General features: G+C 37.7%; 1 protein-coding gene across 1 annotated transcript; it reads left to right on the top strand.

Annotated features, from left to right (window-relative positions):
- The first annotated feature begins 7,450 nt into the window (after nt 1-7,450).
- LOC111347258 (patched domain-containing protein 3) lies at nt 7,451-15,515 on the top strand. The gene is made up of 4 exons (XM_022954523.2): nt 7,451-7,714; nt 11,365-12,591; nt 12,940-14,084; nt 14,345-15,515. The coding sequence occupies exons 1-4, from the start codon at nt 7,590-7,592 to the stop codon at nt 14,599-14,601; spliced, it is 2,754 nt and encodes a 917-aa protein (XP_022810258.2). The 5' UTR covers nt 7,451-7,589; the 3' UTR covers nt 14,602-15,515.
- Nucleotides 15,516-17,684: the final 2,169 nt, after the last annotated feature.

Genomic DNA, 17,684 nt, shown 5'->3' on the forward strand with positions numbered 1-17,684 from the left:
TATGGCTATGTAATGGACACCTAAGGATCACAGTGCGGAATCACAATTCAGCGAAGCGCTGTGCTTTTGTTTTTTAGCGTCACGGTGCTGTTAAGGCAAGAGATTCCTATGTAAATCTTATTGGATTTCACTCTATCAATCATTCTTTTTCGGACAGTGGGTTACACTTGTGGAACGATGCAGAACGAAATCGTTAGTTTAGTGAAAACGAAAATGTTGTGTCAGACATGAAACGAGGTGAATTGGTGAAGCATAACAACGCCGGAGCGCGTTCTTGAAAATGCGCAATTTTTACATTGCATAATGATGAAAGCAGGAGGTTTTCATCGTTTTGAAGTTGTTTAATCTGGGATAGCACTGATTTCAAATGAGGGGGAACTTTAGAGGTAAAGGAGTCACTCGGCTATCGATTTCGCGGTGCAGCATGTCATTATCAGTCAGACTCATTTCGTTTTCTTTCACGAAAACAATTGCTCTAGTCGTTGTTTCTACCTCTATTTGTGAGCCAAAGACTTGAGGCTAGTTAATAGAAATTTCAAAGTTTGAAGAACTCTTCACAAACAAAAAACCACAAACTCGTTCTGGACCGTTGCAAGATATTTTTCGACACTGCTTATATGATCAAAGATCTAGGATAATCTTTCATAAATGCTTCAAGAAGTGCCTTGCAGGATGTACAACCAACTCAGTTTTCATGTGCTATTTTGTTTTTTCAGAGCTTTTCATAAAACCTCCAATTTATCGTAGAATATCAGTTTTTTCATGGCTTTTTACTGCTCAATTTTTTGTTTACATGCCTCTCCAAAATGTCAGTTAAGACAACAAGATGCAACAGATACAACAACAAGGTGCAACAAAATATGTACAAACCACCAACTTTTTTGTTCGTCACTATACATGTCTTTTCTGTTTACGTATTAGAATAAAGTAATTTTTGCCTCCATTGTTTTTATCTTTTTTAAGGATGTCATCCACTTTTTTTCCTACTTCATGATTTGTTCTGTTTTGTCTTTTTTAAAGCGCACATTATAAACATTTTTTGTTGGTGATTTAAAATCGATATATATAATTTCCAACAGAGGCAAACAACAAGCCAACAGCAGGACACTGGAGACAAACAGGAAGCCAAACATACAACACAAGCCAACTAAATAACAATAGACAAGTCTTTGGCAAAAATCAATTTAGAAAGCAAACAAAAGATCTACACAGCCTTCGGTGATCACCAATCTATGACACAAGCCAGCACAAAAAATGACACTTTTTTGCTATTACCAATTTACAACACTTGCTATCAGCAGTTTGCAACACAAGCGAAAATAATTTCAAAAGAAGAGCTCACCGAGTGTTTACATCACGAGATCTACAAGCTAAAATAAACAGAAGTTTTCGGCAAGCATAAGTTTGAAACAAAAGTCAGTAGAGCCAGTAATTGTAAGTTAACGGTCAATCGTTGAAATAACCTGATGAGTGTGGTCATTTTCGACCATACGAAACCGAGCTGTCATAATAAAACGATGAACTACCTCTGAAGCCTTGAACCAGTTCGTAATAATTATTAATGCTCCTTTAAGAGTTGAGCGCTCTTCGAAATACATTCAAATCAAGTCCAAGAATTTATATATATATATATATATTTAACTAACTGCAGACAGTACTGTTTCGGCCTTCTGGGCCTCATCAGTGCAGTGCTAATGCTAGGATGGGGGAGAACCGAGACGGTCACCCAAAACGACCCAACCTTTGTGGTATCGTCTAAGCCATGCCAGAGTGCTCAAACTAGAGTAAACCAGCGAGCATGCGCAATTGCAACGGCAATGACTCATCCTAGATAGAGTGCTCAATTTGGACATGAAAGCAAAGCTTTGTATGCCAAAGAGCTATATCTAACTGCAGACAGTACTGTTTCGGCCTTCTGGGCCTCATCAGTGCAGTGCTAATGCTAGGATGGGGGAGAACCGATATTATTCTATATATATATAATACGTTAAAAGGCCTCGAGCCAACAGTGATGCCGCGCCAGAAGGATCCAAAAGGATTCACAGTCCAAACCTTGATAAATGGTAGGAGAAGTAGTGTGGCACACGAGGACGAACAACTTCGAGCGAAGGAAGACATATACTCAATAAAAAGTCTAAAAATACATTGCCTACAATACGTTGGTTCCACAACAAATGACTTTACGGTTAGATTTCGCAACCACAAGTCTGCTATGGTCACTAAGAAAAAGACCTGTGAAGTAGCGGTACATTTTAACAAAACACCACATGATTTAAGCGATTTCTCATTCCAATGCATTAATCAAGTGCAGGCAACAGTGAACAATTCAGATAACATGGAGAAACTTCTAATTACCAAAGAAGCATATTGGAGCGCACAGCTGTTCTCTCTGGCACCCTTCGGCTTGAATAAGCGCCAGAATTTCACTCCAAAAAAAGAATAAACTATAATTAATGCGGAGAATTTTTTCAATTTGGGCGGGCATCAAAGGTTCCAGTCTTAGCGTTAATTGGAAATTTTAGTACAATTCTCGCCTTTCAAGTCAACGCTGGTTCCTTTACATTTTCAGTGGATTCAACAATTTTTCCATTTCTTTTTATAGTGATAATTTTTCGCGTAGTAACTAATGTGTTTGTTTATATGTGTCACCACGCCCTATATAAATCTATTTAACGTATATATATATACATATATATATATATAACTAACTGCAGACAGTACTGTTTCGGCCTTCTGGGCCTCATCAGTGCAGTGCTAATGCTAGGATGGAGGAGAACCAATATGGTCACCCCAAACGATCCAACCTTTGTGGTATCGTCTAAGCCATGCCAGAGTGCTCAAACTAGAGTACACTAGCGAGCATGCGCAATTGCAGAGCAATGACTCATCCTAGTTAGAGTGCTCAATTTGGACATGAAAGCAAAGCTTTGTATGCCAAAGAGCTATATGGGAGAACAGAGAACAGAGAACAGAGAACAGATCGCATATTGTTTTGGTAATTAGCATGAATATGTTACCTGAAATACATATATATATATATATATCACGAAAGAGACGTTAATTAGGTATGACAGGTATGAATATAAGTGTGACATTGCCCAGATATGAATGATAAGTTAAGAAATAATATCTTGCAATTTTTAGCGTAAGAAAACATCAAATTTGACAGCCACCGGATAGTGACTTACAACAAACATTTAAGACAATGAACAACATACTTAAATCAAAACATATTTTACAACATCAATTTTACACTCAAAAAATTTCAGAGAACAGATCGCATATTGTTTTGGTAATTAGCATGAATATGTTACCTGAAATACATCACGGTGGCTTCTTAGAAATTTAGGTGTTAAGCGAATATAAGCCTCAGCTCTTTGGGACAAATTTCCTCAGCGACATGACCGCAGTTTCAGGATGTTTATTTCTTTTTCAGGAAACTTGTGCCGTTCTTAAATATCCTTGGTGCACACTCTTAAGAATGGAATGCAGATGAACTGAATGGAACTAACAACTATGGTGTTTGAACTGTGTTCCAACTCACTCCCGATAAAACGAAGGATAGTATTTTATTCTCTGTATTTTTTTTTACCTTTTTTTTTCTGTTTTTCATGTATTGGGATTTATATCTTTTACGATATTATTCTAATCTTCCAGCCGTATATGCCGAGAATTCTGAGCGTTGCTGGTCGCGTTGGAAACCGCAAGATCACAGATGCATTTTGGATTTCCGGGAGACCAGAGATTGAAACCCAGAATTTGAGTAACTTTTTTGTAGTTATCTCAGCTTGTTGAAGCCTATACAACATAATTTATGGGTATCTCTCGAATAAAGTAATAAATATGAGCATTTTTTAACCAACCTTGCTTCTTAGTTATCATGGTGAGAATTAAAGCCTAGCTTAATTGCTTGAGTGATAAAGAAGAGTACATTAATCATGATTAAAAATTGAAATGAGTTTCAGTCAGTCCGCCTATTCTCGGCTTCCTTTTAAACTGAAGGAACTTGGAACTGATCTATAAATCCCTCTGTTAATGGAAGTGAGTTTCTTCAAAGCTCTGCAAAGATAGTTAAGTTTGACTTAGTACATTTTCATCTACGAAATGCTCAGATGAGAATTTATACAAGTTCAATAAACTTAGACATCATCTCCGTGTTATCATCATATGAGACAACAAAGGAAAACCTTAAGGTAAAGGAAATCAAGGCATAATACACATGGCCAGCTAGTCAAATAACCTCAGAAATCTTAAATTGGCAAAGGAAATATATTTACAAACTCTTTGATCCAAGACGTTTCATCCATACCTCGAGTGAACATGCTTACTTTGCGTGGTTTTCAATTTTGTATAATTAGACCTCATTAGAGTGCTGCAGGAAACACCACAATCATTTGAAATTAAATGAGCGATTTGGCGATTTTCCATCAGTGAAAATTGGCAAAATAAAAATAACCTAGGCACTGTAATTCGCCGTTATTACGTTTCAGTTAAAACGGTGAAACGGGCCAAACTTTTCCAAGTTCAGGAAATACGTTTCTATACTAATTTCGCACGACAACGGGGCTAATTATATCTCGATACAGCTGACTTGTTAATTTAGAAAATTCGATAGTAGACCACTTACCACCAACCTGCTTGAAAAGCCAGCAGGTAACAATAAACATATACCTCACGGAATTTGAGATAACCGAAAGCGTTGATTAGGAAACCTGAATATTTTAGAACAGATAAATAAGTAAGAGACAGTTTCTCTGCGAGCATGACCACCCAAAGAAATAAAAAGTGCACTTTGCATTTGGTTGAGGAAGAAAGAAAAATTTACATACACTGCGTCTATATTATTTTCACATTTTTATTTTTTGATGAACGCTTAGCATAACAAGGTGCCTTCGGATGTAAATCAGCTTAAAGAAGCTAATCATCTCTGCTCTCTGACTTTCCACTCTTAATTTTCCAAGACGCATTTTCTCTTCCTGTAACAAGAATAATTTGATCGCGATTCTTTCAAGAAGAATCAAGGTTCTTGCCACAAGATTGAATGTAAGAAAATTCTTCTTTCTACCTTCATTAGGCGCTATTAGGAACACGTGTTAACAAAGCTAGCTACTAGAAGAGAGTGTGTACTTCAGCAACTGATTGAACCCTATTGATACTCTGATTGCAGGACTGGCAAATTTGATTTCAGCTGCTAAACAAAAATAGATCCTAATTGATGATAGAAACCTGTATAAAAAATGTCCAATTCAGCTAAAATTCATTTTGCTTTTGGTATGAGCATGTTCTGAATTTAAAAAAAATTGCCACTAATAGTGAATTACAGTGTAGATGTTTTCATCCATTTCATTGAAATATCTTTATATTTACCTTTGAGTTTGCTAGAAGGTGAAGTGACCTTTTCAAGTGAAAGTGTAAAAGATGGAAAAGAAATTCTGGATATACACAGGTAGTGAGGTGGAAGAGGTTGCTATCATTCAAGCTGAAAAGAGTGTGCAGGGAATTTTTGTGATCAACACTTTCCTTGCTGTTTATAAGGGGATGAGGGGAAAAGATTGTGGCAGGAAATGTTTTTGGTAAAAGGCTGCAAATTCTAAAGTTTCAGCATATCCAAAATGTGAAATTGTTAATTTAGAACTGCTGAGAAATCGTTGCTTGCAAATTCATGATACACCGTTCTTAACTAATTCAACAGTTTAAGTTGTCAATGCCAAAATGTTAGTCATTCAAATTTGAGAGGAAGTGCTCTTCGGCAAGTTATAGGGCATGATCTGGGAATAATCTGTGTGAGATACAAAGAATGAGATTTGTAGATAAAAATTGAAAGATGCCAAAACAGTGAGTGTTGATATAGTTGTTTATTGATGATTTGATGTATACATCATGTTGTTGTGAAATGAAAACTTATGATATTCCATGTGAGTTGTATATTAAAAATAAAACCTAATTAAATGAGGTATGATTTAGGAGTGATACAACATTATAAAAAAATATGAGATATGTAGATAAATAGTGAGAGTTGTTGATACTGTGAATGTTGATATAGTTGTTCATAGATAACCTAATGCTTATATTGTAAAAATGTAAGTTAATTTTGTGTTGTGTTAATTGTATGTTACAATAATAAAACCAAATAAAATTAGATTTTCTTCAGTGTAATTTACTTTGTTATAGGAAAGAAATTCCTTTCAATATTTCAGCAAACCCATTAATGGCTTGAGATTCTGCTCAATAGGATATTCAGACTTCAGTAGAGCACAAAGGTTTTCTCAGCAGGGATCCTTTGGCATGTGACTCTTAGCAAAAGTAAAGTCAGTCTCTAGAGAAGAACAATAGTCTTTAAGATCAATTTAAAAACAAATATTTGTTCTTGGGTGAAGGACAAAAATACGCTCGAAAAGACTGAAAAACTGACATTCCTCTCCAACAAATATTGGGTCTTCAGAGAAGAACAACTACTCTTCTGATAAGCTCATTTGAAATATGAGATTCTGCTGAACTGGATATCACCTTGGGAGGAGAGCAGTTTTTCTTCTTAGGATACCTTATTGACTGCTTCTTAGCCAGAGAAGTTTGTTTTATTGGAAAAAAAAATAGTCTTCTTTTATCAAGAATCAGACATACACGAGTTTTGTCTCATAAGAATTCTTAACCTTGGGACAAGACCCACAGTTCTCTCCTCAAGAGCCAGATCTCTTTTCTCTTTTCCTCAGAAATAAATTTTTTCTCTGGGAACGAAGAATCTGAATCTATAAATTCTTCTCTGAAGAGACATGGATATTTCAGAAAGAATCTAATTTCTTTTCAAAAGAATTGAACTTAGGAGTGTACGAGTAATTGTTCTTGAGAAATTGCAAGGAACAACTTTACATTGAAAGCGAGCGGACAAAATAAACCATGGAGTAGTTGACGACAAGGTTTCAGATCATTTTTCTTAAATTTTAACCAAATGATATTTAATTAGAATTCAGAAAATTGTTCAGAATTAAGCCGCTTGAAATACAGCTGAGTGTGGGAAAACATACCCGCTTCGTCGGCAAGGCACTACTTCCTGTTTATGTTATTCATTAACAAGTAAGACGAAAGGTTCATTTAAGTTTGAGTTTACCATTTTCTGCCTTATTAGCTGGAGCTTCATGAGTTCATGAGTTTATTTTGTTTATTTTTCCCTTATGCGCAGATAAAAAATCAGCTGGCAAAACACTCTCAGAAGACACTGAACGATATTTGTAGTACAATTACTGTGTTGCCTGTTGAAGAAATATTGAGAATTATTTAGTGGAATTGTCTGAGAAAACCGATCATCACTTCCTTACTGATTTCTTTGTCAGGACGTACGTGACAAAAAGAATAAAGAATAAACGTGACTAAAGGAAGGATTAACGTGACCTATCACATTAAAAATTGCCTAATGGAATTATCGGGAAGTCCCGATCCTCCCTTCCTTATTAATTCTTTTGCGTGAAGGATGTCCGAGACCAAAGGAATAAACGTGACTAAAGTAAGGATTAACGTGACTTCCTCTAACGCTGAAGCGACAGCTACCTGGAGAGAACGGAAGTTCTGAAAAACAATGCACGATGAGAGTTTAAATGATCAGAGACAGGAAAAAGTTGATCAATAAGTTTGTAATCAAGTTAGCAGGGGGTCGCTCATGTACCGTAATGAAAGAGTCAAAATCAGCTTCCTGCACCATGTCTGAGTCGAGCCAATCAAGGTAGGTTATTAGATAATGATAATGTCTCACATCATAATGTTGGTACACAGGCACCTTCTCTCAGTTTCCGAAATTAATGTATTTTACCCATTTCTCGAGTTGGCCAAATATGTATCACAGCCAAGATTAGACTTACAATCTCTGTTTGATGTTCACACCTTCCCATAAGTTTTAAGGGAAAAATGTTGAGTTGTTTTCAACCTCGTGTTTGTAATCCGAACGACTGTCTCGAGAATTTCGTTAGGACGTACTGCCTGACTTAAAAAAAGCTTTATTGATATTACTTGCTATCAGTCACAGTCAATCGCTTAAAGTTTCGGTTGGTTTGTCTATAAAGAGGATTGCAAGTTCTCAAAGTCCATAAAAGCTGAGGTAGCACTAAAACACATCGGGTGAACTTAAATAAACTGTTGAAATATTATTGCCTGCATGCGCATGCTACAAGAGACTCGACGTAATGAACAAATCTAATCTTCCTCTCCATTTCAAAGATTAAAAGTATAATGTATTTCTTTGATCGACTCGGAACCACCATGCGATTTCTGAAAAAGCAATCATTCGGATTTGCTTACCCTAGTCGAGAGAATCTGTTTCATTATGTGATAAGTACAGGGAAGGAAGTTTCTCCATGGCTCCAGAAGCAGGCATTAAACGGTTGATCATGAACTAATACAGAGCTATTCCCACGAATATCATTAAAATGCACTATGATTCAGAGAGCTCTTCTTCGGAGTGTCTTCAGAGCAAGACCAAATTATCTTTAACTGTCATTGTAACAAAATTATATATCAAGAAAAGTCAATGGGGGCTAGCCCGTGAAGCCAATCATGCAAGAGCGCGCGCGAATCAGTGGTAAACGATCAAGTCACGCTTGCATTCAGAATAGCGCTTTATACTATTACTAAAAATAGATTTTTTTACGTGGTAACCTATGAGACCGGCCCCGCACGGACTCAGACAAACATTGCGACCAGCTTAAGAAAATGTATGAGCGAGAGCTGTAAAATTAAAACAAAACGACGGAAATTTCGTCACAAAATGCATCGATGCAGAAACTCCAGAACAAACAGTCAGAGAAGTGAGCCAAAATGGCTTTTGAAATATCTTATCATACTCAACCTTTGTGCCAGGTTTCAGCCGAATCGGTTGACCACCACTTCTGGCCCCTGGAACACTTCCTCAGACAGGGACACTTAAACCACGATTATTTGCATCTTTTGAGTGAGTCTCACCGCTCATGAATTAATCTTTATTTTTCAAGAAGTTTGGAAAAATCTGTTTGGGATGTTTCATTTTTATATTTTCAGATATATGTTCTTGCTCTATACTTAAGAATAATACAGCCTGAAGGCCTCTTTCGAAACTGTATAATATGTCACTTGAAAGTCATAATAATCTTGTTAAAAATAGTCCCAGTCTGAGAGCAAATAGTCCCAGAGTGTTATTTGAGGGCTTCCAATTACGTGAACATTATGTCCTGTGAAAAATTAGATGATATCAAGATGTGTCTACACAGTGTTAAAAAGAAATAAAAAAATTAAAGTTGTGAGATTATATATGACGGCAATCAATCAAAGCTGAGCTATTAATGGAATAATTACACTTTAGGCCCGAGTTACCCTAGAGCCTTTTTTTGTGTGGTTTGTCTAAGACTATTTTTAGATTGGTTTTTCAGTTCTAGTGTTCAATGCGGTTTGCATGTTTTCCTTTTTTTTTTTAGTATCTGGTTTTCGTCAAATATACTAATGGGTTTCCGGATTTGGTTTTCCATGTTTTCAGTTTTTCCTATTTAGGTTCCGGTTTCTCTTCGATCTGAGCGGCAATCATGCGCTTCCATTGACCTCGAATAGCCGCAAAACCTCTGTATTCTCCACTTACCACCACTGTATCGGATCCATTCGGGTTTTGATAACTGGGATGTGAAGTTTTCTCAGTTTTGACGGTTTTGCAAGCGGTTTTCGGTTTTTATCGGATTTTTTTTTCTGGTTTTGCGGTTGTGGATGATTTTTTTCTACGGTTTCAGTTTGCGGTTTTTAACCCTTTGCGGTGTTTTTACATGGCTAACAAAGAAACCTGATGCGCTTATCAGTTTGTTGCCTTAAAAGTCAAGCCTAAAAAAATGGAGTAAAACCGAAGTTGGGATCGTTCAGTGCGGCCTTTCTGCCATGTAATACCACGGCATATTTTGCACGTTCCGATGTCCTGGTACAGTAAAATGGCGTAATAGTGGAAAAAGAACTTTCATCAATAAAATCATAAATGGTATATTTGATCTTTTCACTTTCTAACAGACCTTGGTTCATATCGTTAAACGTTTTTTCGTCAACACATATTGAAATTACTCATTGCAATTCTTTGAAAATTACTCTTTAAACAATGAAATCAAGGCGTTTAGATCATGTCTAAATTTATAAGAAATTTACCCAAAGACGGAAACGTGAAGCTTGAAATTGAATTCTCTTTAACTGACGGTGCAATACAGATCTATCAGGACAAACTATTTTTACATCTCGAATTTTTGAGGTCGCTGATCTTTTGTCATGTACTGAAAGATTATCGTGGACAGAAATTTAAGGCCCTTTAGCCTCGGAGTTCAAAGATTTCATTCTTGAAAGCGCAAAGTCCGTGGCTTACCGATAGAAGAACTTATTGCAAACTATCGGGTTTCTGTTTGAGGGAGATTGGATACAAATAAATATTTCTCACGTACGATCCTTCCACGAGATTTCGTGGCACGAGTTGTCAGTGCAATTACCAGACCATTTTGCAATCACAGTAGGCCGCTCTATACTTGTTGCAGTTAATACTTATTGTGTTATGATTTTGAAGTTTAGCTTTTTTGTTGAATTGCTCGATCGAAATACTATTCAGGATTTAGGAGGCGTGTAGGGTTGTTCGTTAGAATGCCGATCTTCTCTCATCTCGGAGACGAAAACCTCAATGGTCGCAAAGAGTAATTGTCTTTTGAGAAAGTAAAAGCTCTACCTGTGCAACTACCTGCTCATAAAGTTATTTTCCTTTCCAAAATTCAACTGGTCTTTGTTTGAAATTCCGCTTACCTATTTGATTTAAAAAGTTTCAAGCATAAGTCTCGATGATGTCCTCTTTGTTCCGTAATTGTCATGTTGATAAAGTTCACATCTTCAAGACTCATAATTAGTCCAATTATGAAGAAAAAGCTCTAACTGATTACTATCATGGAGAATTAAGGACTCAGAGGTACTCATTCTATACTTTAAATCAAAATTTTTGCTCAAAATTCAATTCGTAGTCGAAAGCTGATATCTCCTTTGCCTATCAGATCGATCAAAGTGTTCTGACAAGCCTTGCGATTAAGTAAAATTATCTTTGCTTTGTGACAGTCTAATGCATGTCAAGGACACAGAGAATAGAGGAAATTCAGCTGGGAAAATAGTTTGTTAGTTTTCATGAAGCAAACGAAGTAGGCTCATTTGTCACAGGCTCATTTGGCACAGCGGCAATTGTTTTGTAAGTCCAGCGTCCAGCTTTCCACGCCACAATTCTTTCGCGCTGGGGACCCCCTACATTGACGAAAAGAGCAAACTAAGTTGAGACCTCGTTGTTTATTAAAAACTCAAAAAAACGTTGTGGCAGAACACGTTTATGGTATATTTCTATTTGCATCGCAGGTGCTGTTTTCCTCAACGATTCAATCCTTGTCGTTTCTGGTCCTCGATTTGCCGCTGGTACGTACATCTTTTGGAACGCTTCTTTGGTTGGTTTGGGGCAGGAATCGCCAAACATCCACTGATAACAATCCAGATATGTCTTGTGGTCGTCATTGTCTGTTCCGTGGGATTTATTTGGTTTCAAACGGAAAACAGAAGCGTAAAACTGTTTATCCCCCAAACAAGCAAGGCCATAGATGACTTAGAAGCAGCCGATAGATACTTTCGTGTCAATGTTCGAGAAGAAATCGTCCTTTTGGTGGCATCGCCTAGTCATCCTAATGCTCTATCCCCTGAGTGTCTGAGACAAGCCTTTCAAGTACACAAAGCAGTCACTGAATTGGAATCTTACTCCGACCTCTGTGTCACTGTGTCGGGGAACCAATCCAGATCACCAGAAGACTGCGTTATGATCAACCCACTGGAATTCCTGCAGTTCAACGAAACTTTATTGATTGATAAAGACATAAAACAGGTGCAACATGAACTGAGCAGAGCGTACAAGGACACCAGCCTGAACATGCGAAACGGTCGCCCTTTCTGGTTCAACTTTAACCGAATGTTTGGTGATGTAGCTCGAAAACATGGAAGTATAACTGGCGCCAAAGCATTGCAAATGGTGTATCTGGTACGTGACCCCAGTGACGACGACATGTACGAGAAAGTCCTTAATTTGGAGAAGAGTTTCATTGATAAAATTACCGCTTTGACAGATAGTAGTCTTTCCTGTTACGAGGTCCACTTCTCAAGTGAAAGGAGCCTTGACGATGCCATTGCTGAAAGTACTGGGTCTGACGTCACTTTGGTGTCAATCACTTTCATGCTTATGATCTCCTTTGCTTGCACAATGCTAGGAAAGTTCTTAAATCCGTTGAACGGTCATATGTTGCTTGCTAACGCAGGAGTCTTTACAGTTGCCTTAGGTATTTTGGCTGGACTCGGCCTCGGAATGTGGTTCCGCGTTCCCTTTGTCAGTCTTGTTGGAGTGCTACCGTTCCTTGTTCTTGGAATCGGCATCGACGACATGTTCATTATGGTGGACGAACTGGATCGGCAACCACGTGACCTTTCAACGATAGCAAAGATCAAAGCGGTTATGAAGCACTCGGGATCAACTGTCACCATGACAACTATGACGGATTTAGTAGCGTTTGTGGTCAGCACTTCAAGCTCATTTCCAGCCATCAAGTGAGTCACTTAAATAATTTTTTTTTGTGAACAATGAAATTGTTTATCGCTTTTGAAGTCAGTATTAGCCAAGCGAAAAGAAAAGAAGTTTCACTCTTGCTTTTTCAGGCATATTTTTCACGGTGTGCTAAAGCTTCGCTACATGGCAACTTATTGAGAATACAGTGAAGGTTTTAATCAATAACTGGAACTAAAGTTTGAGCCTTAACCGCATCGTATCATTTCTACATGAAACTCGTTTTCATCAACATCCAATTTCGATTTTGGCCCAGTTCCCTAACATTATGCGTGTGCTATTTCTCAGAAAGCTTCCGTGGTAAGTCTTAAACAATTTTTTTGTATTCCTAGGTATTTCTGCATCTACGCCGCCTTGACAGTGACTTTATCATTCCTTTTAATTATCACATGCTTTGTGGCAATTATGACCTATGACGTAAGAAGAATCAAATCCGGTCGCCGAGACTGCCTCCCGTACTGCCAAGCGCCTAAAGCAAAGGAGGGAAAGCCAGCCTGGGACGAACCTATTAAACAGACGTCAAACCGAGCAATGGAGTATTGGGCGAAGTTCTTGACGCTTCCAGTGACAAAAGTCATCGTTCTTTTGTTTTCATTTGCACTGCTTGCAGCCGGAATATATGGGATATCTCGAGTGAACGAGAGTTTTGACCGAAGAATCCTAGCGACGGATAAATCTTACCTAAGGCAGTTTTTGACCGCTCAAGAACGATACTTTGAGATGACCCCTGAAGTTAGTATCGTGGAAACAGGCAGCGTTCATTATGAGATGTACTCTACCCACGAACATATCAGAGCGCTTACAAACATTGTCACAGAAAACAAATATTTTAAGAACCTAACAGTTTCATGGATGGACGCCTTTACTCAATATGCTAAACACTTTAAGAAAAACATTACTGGTCCACAGTTTCTGCCCGAATTAACAGCTTTTCTTCGCATTCCTGAGTACTCTTACTTAAGCCAGGACTTGAAGTTTTCCGACGACGGTACAATTATAGAAGCATCACGCATCATGAGTTATATGAAGGACTCTGGCAGCTCCACCTTTCAGAAGGACGCAATGACTTCAATTCGCAAGGACATAACTGAAAAGTCCAAACTCGATGCCTTTCCGATCCGTCGATCTTTTATTTTTTATGAACAGTACGCTATCACGTCCAGGGAAACCGTAAGGAACTTAATAATCGCGGCCCTAGCAGTGTTGGTGGTCACAGGTCCTTTTCTGGTGGACTTCACCGTGACGCTCCTGGTGGTTCTTAACTTTGCCGCCCTGATATGCGAGTTGTTTGGTTTGATGGTCATATGGGACGTGTCACTGAACTTTGTGTCAATGATTAACCTCGTTATGGCCGTTGGATTTGCAGTCGATTATAGCGCACATGTCGCGCATGCTTACACAACATCAAACAAGGAAACAGCTGACAAGCGAGTAGTGGAGGCTCTGAGCACTATCGGTGCGAGTGTTCTCATGGGAGGTAAGTCAGGAGCTAGATAACTTCTCCAAAAGAGTAGCTAAAAACTTCATAACATCGACTGTGTAAGCACTGCACTGAATGCTTAGAGAAGAGAGGAAGTTTACTGATTACGTCCGTTTATTTTGACACTTTTAGTAGAAGTGTTGGGACATTAGCGATTTTTTACGAGGAAGCCTAATGTAGAAATTGTTTTTATATAAACCTTTAAAGAAAAACACTACTAAAATATGAACTTTTTTATCCTTCCTTGCTATTTTTAGGATTCAGTACTTTTCTTGGAATGGTCTTACTTGGGTTTGCTTCTTCAGAGATCTTCCGAATATTTTTCCGAATGTTCCTCGGTATTGTCGTACTTGGCCTTCTACACGGGTTGTGTATCTTGCCCGTTCATCTGTCTTTACTCTGCTGGAGACCAACTGTTGTCAGACCACCCGCGGTGAGGGACATTGGTGTGGGAATGGGAAGCAAAGTCCCTGAAACTGAAAGCGATGGAGCAAAAGCTAGTGGAACAGTCTAGTACTAACCATGAAAACCATGCTATCAACAGTGGAATCTAAAACATTCCGTTTGATGAGGATTTAGACATTTCTGAAATGACAGTGATAATATCATTAGTTTCTAGATTGCAAATAGAAAGGTTATACCATAAGGTTTAACGAAATACGTTTATTATTTTCTTTGTGAAAGGAAGGTCTTTCGATGAGCATTTAAACAGTCGAGCTTCTGATACATGTCTCGTGGACTGAGTAGTGTCATGGCCCTAACCATTTAAAAATCTTGCATATCTGTGTTGTCATAAACTGGCAAACCTTCTAGTCGATAGGACGCTTTGTTAGTAGAAATTCTAATGCACCAGGAATAGAATAGTTTTTGATTCAGTTTTGGAAGTAATCCATATTTGCAGTGGATCATTTGGTTTAGCTCTGCCATTGACGAAGAAAAGTCGCACCACAGTCTCTATGAGTGAAAATAGACACTGGTTTTAGTAACTCGCGTTTTCCTACGCTCTTGGCTTGAAGGTGCATGTCTGCACCTACAATACGTTGAGTTCGCGGTGCTTCCAGCGATTTTGCCTTTGTTCTTATCGCTGCAATTCCTATCAGTTCTCCTTTTAAAGACACTCAATCCAAGATCGCTCTATTAAGGCGCCATGTTTACTGATATTGATTTACTCTGTACGTTTTTGTATCATTGCACAATCTTACTAACTTTTTAAGAAAGAAAAAGTTGTAAAACCTTACATTACGTACAAACATTACAAACACTTTTACACGTCTCTCGCTTCATTTAGAAAGTTGGGCTGTTTCTGGTTTATACTGAACTTTGTCAATCATTAGAAGAAAAACGGTCAAATAAGAATGATGCGCTTGCTAAAGTTACCTAAAAAACCGCGAAGAGAAGGCAAGGATTAAAGTTTTTTTTTTGTATTCATTCATAGTAGTTGTCACTTCTCTCTCCGTGATTGTAACTCATTCGAATGACTTTAGTACAAGCTAATGGATACATGTACATACATACATACATTCTTTATTTAAAGTATCAAAGAAATAAACAACACAAATAATACCCTAAAGAGGAAGTTTAAGAGGTTAACCTATGTAAATAAACTTCCAACGAAATAAAATTTAAAAATGAATGCATATGATAAAATCTAAGATGGATAAAAACCTAAGAAATACGCATGTATAATTTAAGAGCTGTTTTGAAACGTGTTAAGTTACCTATCTCAACGACATTGGCTGGCAGGTCGTTCCATTCACGAATGATTTCATCAACAAAAAAAGTATTTATAACAATTACATTTTGCCAATTTCACCTGCAGTTTGTAATTGTGGTTGGACCTAGTACGTTTTGAAGCAAACTCAAAAAAATCACAAAAATGGAGGCCATTCAGCCCGAATACAAGTTTAGAGCATTCTACCAAGGAAAAATATAGTCTTCTATCAGTCAACTTCGACCAATGTAACATTTGTCAACGATCTTCATGTGACATCTCACCCCTTCGCTGACTTAAAGCCAATCAAGAGGCTCTTCTCTAAACTTTCTCCAAGAGAACAATATTCTTTAACTAGGTAAGGGCACCATACTGGGGAAGCATACTCAAGGATTGGTCCCACAACAGTTTTGAACAGTGTGGAAAAGATTTCCTTGTCTACAGGACCGATTGTTCGCTTGATTAGACCAAGAACTTTATTGACCTTACTGACAATCTCAATAACGTGTGGAGTCTATGGGAGGTCGTGCGAGATTGTAATGCTAAGGTTTTTTACATAACTCACTGAGCTTAGACATTCTCCGCGCGGAACGACAGATTAATGTGGGACATTTATCACGATTATGTGTTACTCGCATAACCTCACATTTGTTCACCTTGAAATTTAACTGCCATATAGCTACTGTAAAAGGCTGTTATGTGGCTTACCAGGTTTTTCATAAGTACACATTCAATTTTTCCACAGACTCTACTAACGGGATTGTTATTGGCTATAAATCTATTATCAAATTAAAATTTTGAGCACGGCTTATGCATTATCATGTAATAGAATATTAACGCTTTCCAAACTGTTTTGTTGTTTCCAAAGTAGCATTTTCCACGAAAATGACCCTTTTAGGAATAGTTTTCATGTCGATTCCGCAAAATGTCCCGTTTTTTTCCAGACACAGTAAAATGGTGGCGTTAGAACAGCAATATTTCGGCAGAGCAAACGGAAACTTCTCCAATTTAATAAAACAAACATGCTCTAGTTTTAACGGACAAAGAAAAAGTGTTGCTTCAAAAGAGCAAATTTTTTTTAAAATTAAACGAACAGTTGTGTTAAATGTACGTGCATTTTACCCGCACAAATATTTAATTTTTTACTGCATCGGTTATAAACTCTGGTCACATAATGCCCTGAACGTTTGAGAGTGGGACGAAAAAGGGATGTTACTAAAACTGGTAACGGGAAACGGGGAACGGGTATACAGCGGTAACCCACCTGAGAATTCAAAATGGCGGAGTAAACGATGTTTACAAACACTGATTTTATCGCTAGGTCGCCGCTTGCAGCGAAATTAGACAACTCGCTTTCATTTAACTATTGCCCAGGCTAAGCCACGAAGCCTGGTATTCCAAGGCGAGAATTCGAAGTCAACGTTTCCGCAATGGCTGCCACCATTTCTTCTGACGTCTCTCTTTGTTTTTCCATCCTGAAATCTGCATCTTTTGGCAGAGTCTGGGTATGTTGGTTGTTTGTATTGCCCAACAGCATTTTTTGCAGATAAGTAGCAAGGAGGTAATATCTTAGATTAACAGAAATGGGCTAGGAAACGTAATAACCAGCCTAGTTATTAAAATTACTACATGAAGATATCTGCTTACCTTACCGCAAAATAACATCAGGAACATATCTTTGTATGGACCCATAAACTTCCATGTAAACAATAGAGAAATCAAACATTGACAGAACTTTTAATAACATTTAATTTAACAGGAAAACATGAGTCATGTCTTCAAGAATGTAGGTGTATGAATTCACATTCATGCTAATGCTTACAATAATATTTACACTGCATTGATCATATTCAAGAGAAAGTGATTCTCATAATGGGCGTGAAAGT

Source organism: Stylophora pistillata, chromosome 8 (genome assembly GCF_964205215.1).
Source record: "Stylophora pistillata chromosome 8, jaStyPist1.2, whole genome shotgun sequence".
NCBI classification, from domain to species: Eukaryota; Metazoa; Cnidaria; class Anthozoa; order Scleractinia; family Pocilloporidae; genus Stylophora; species Stylophora pistillata.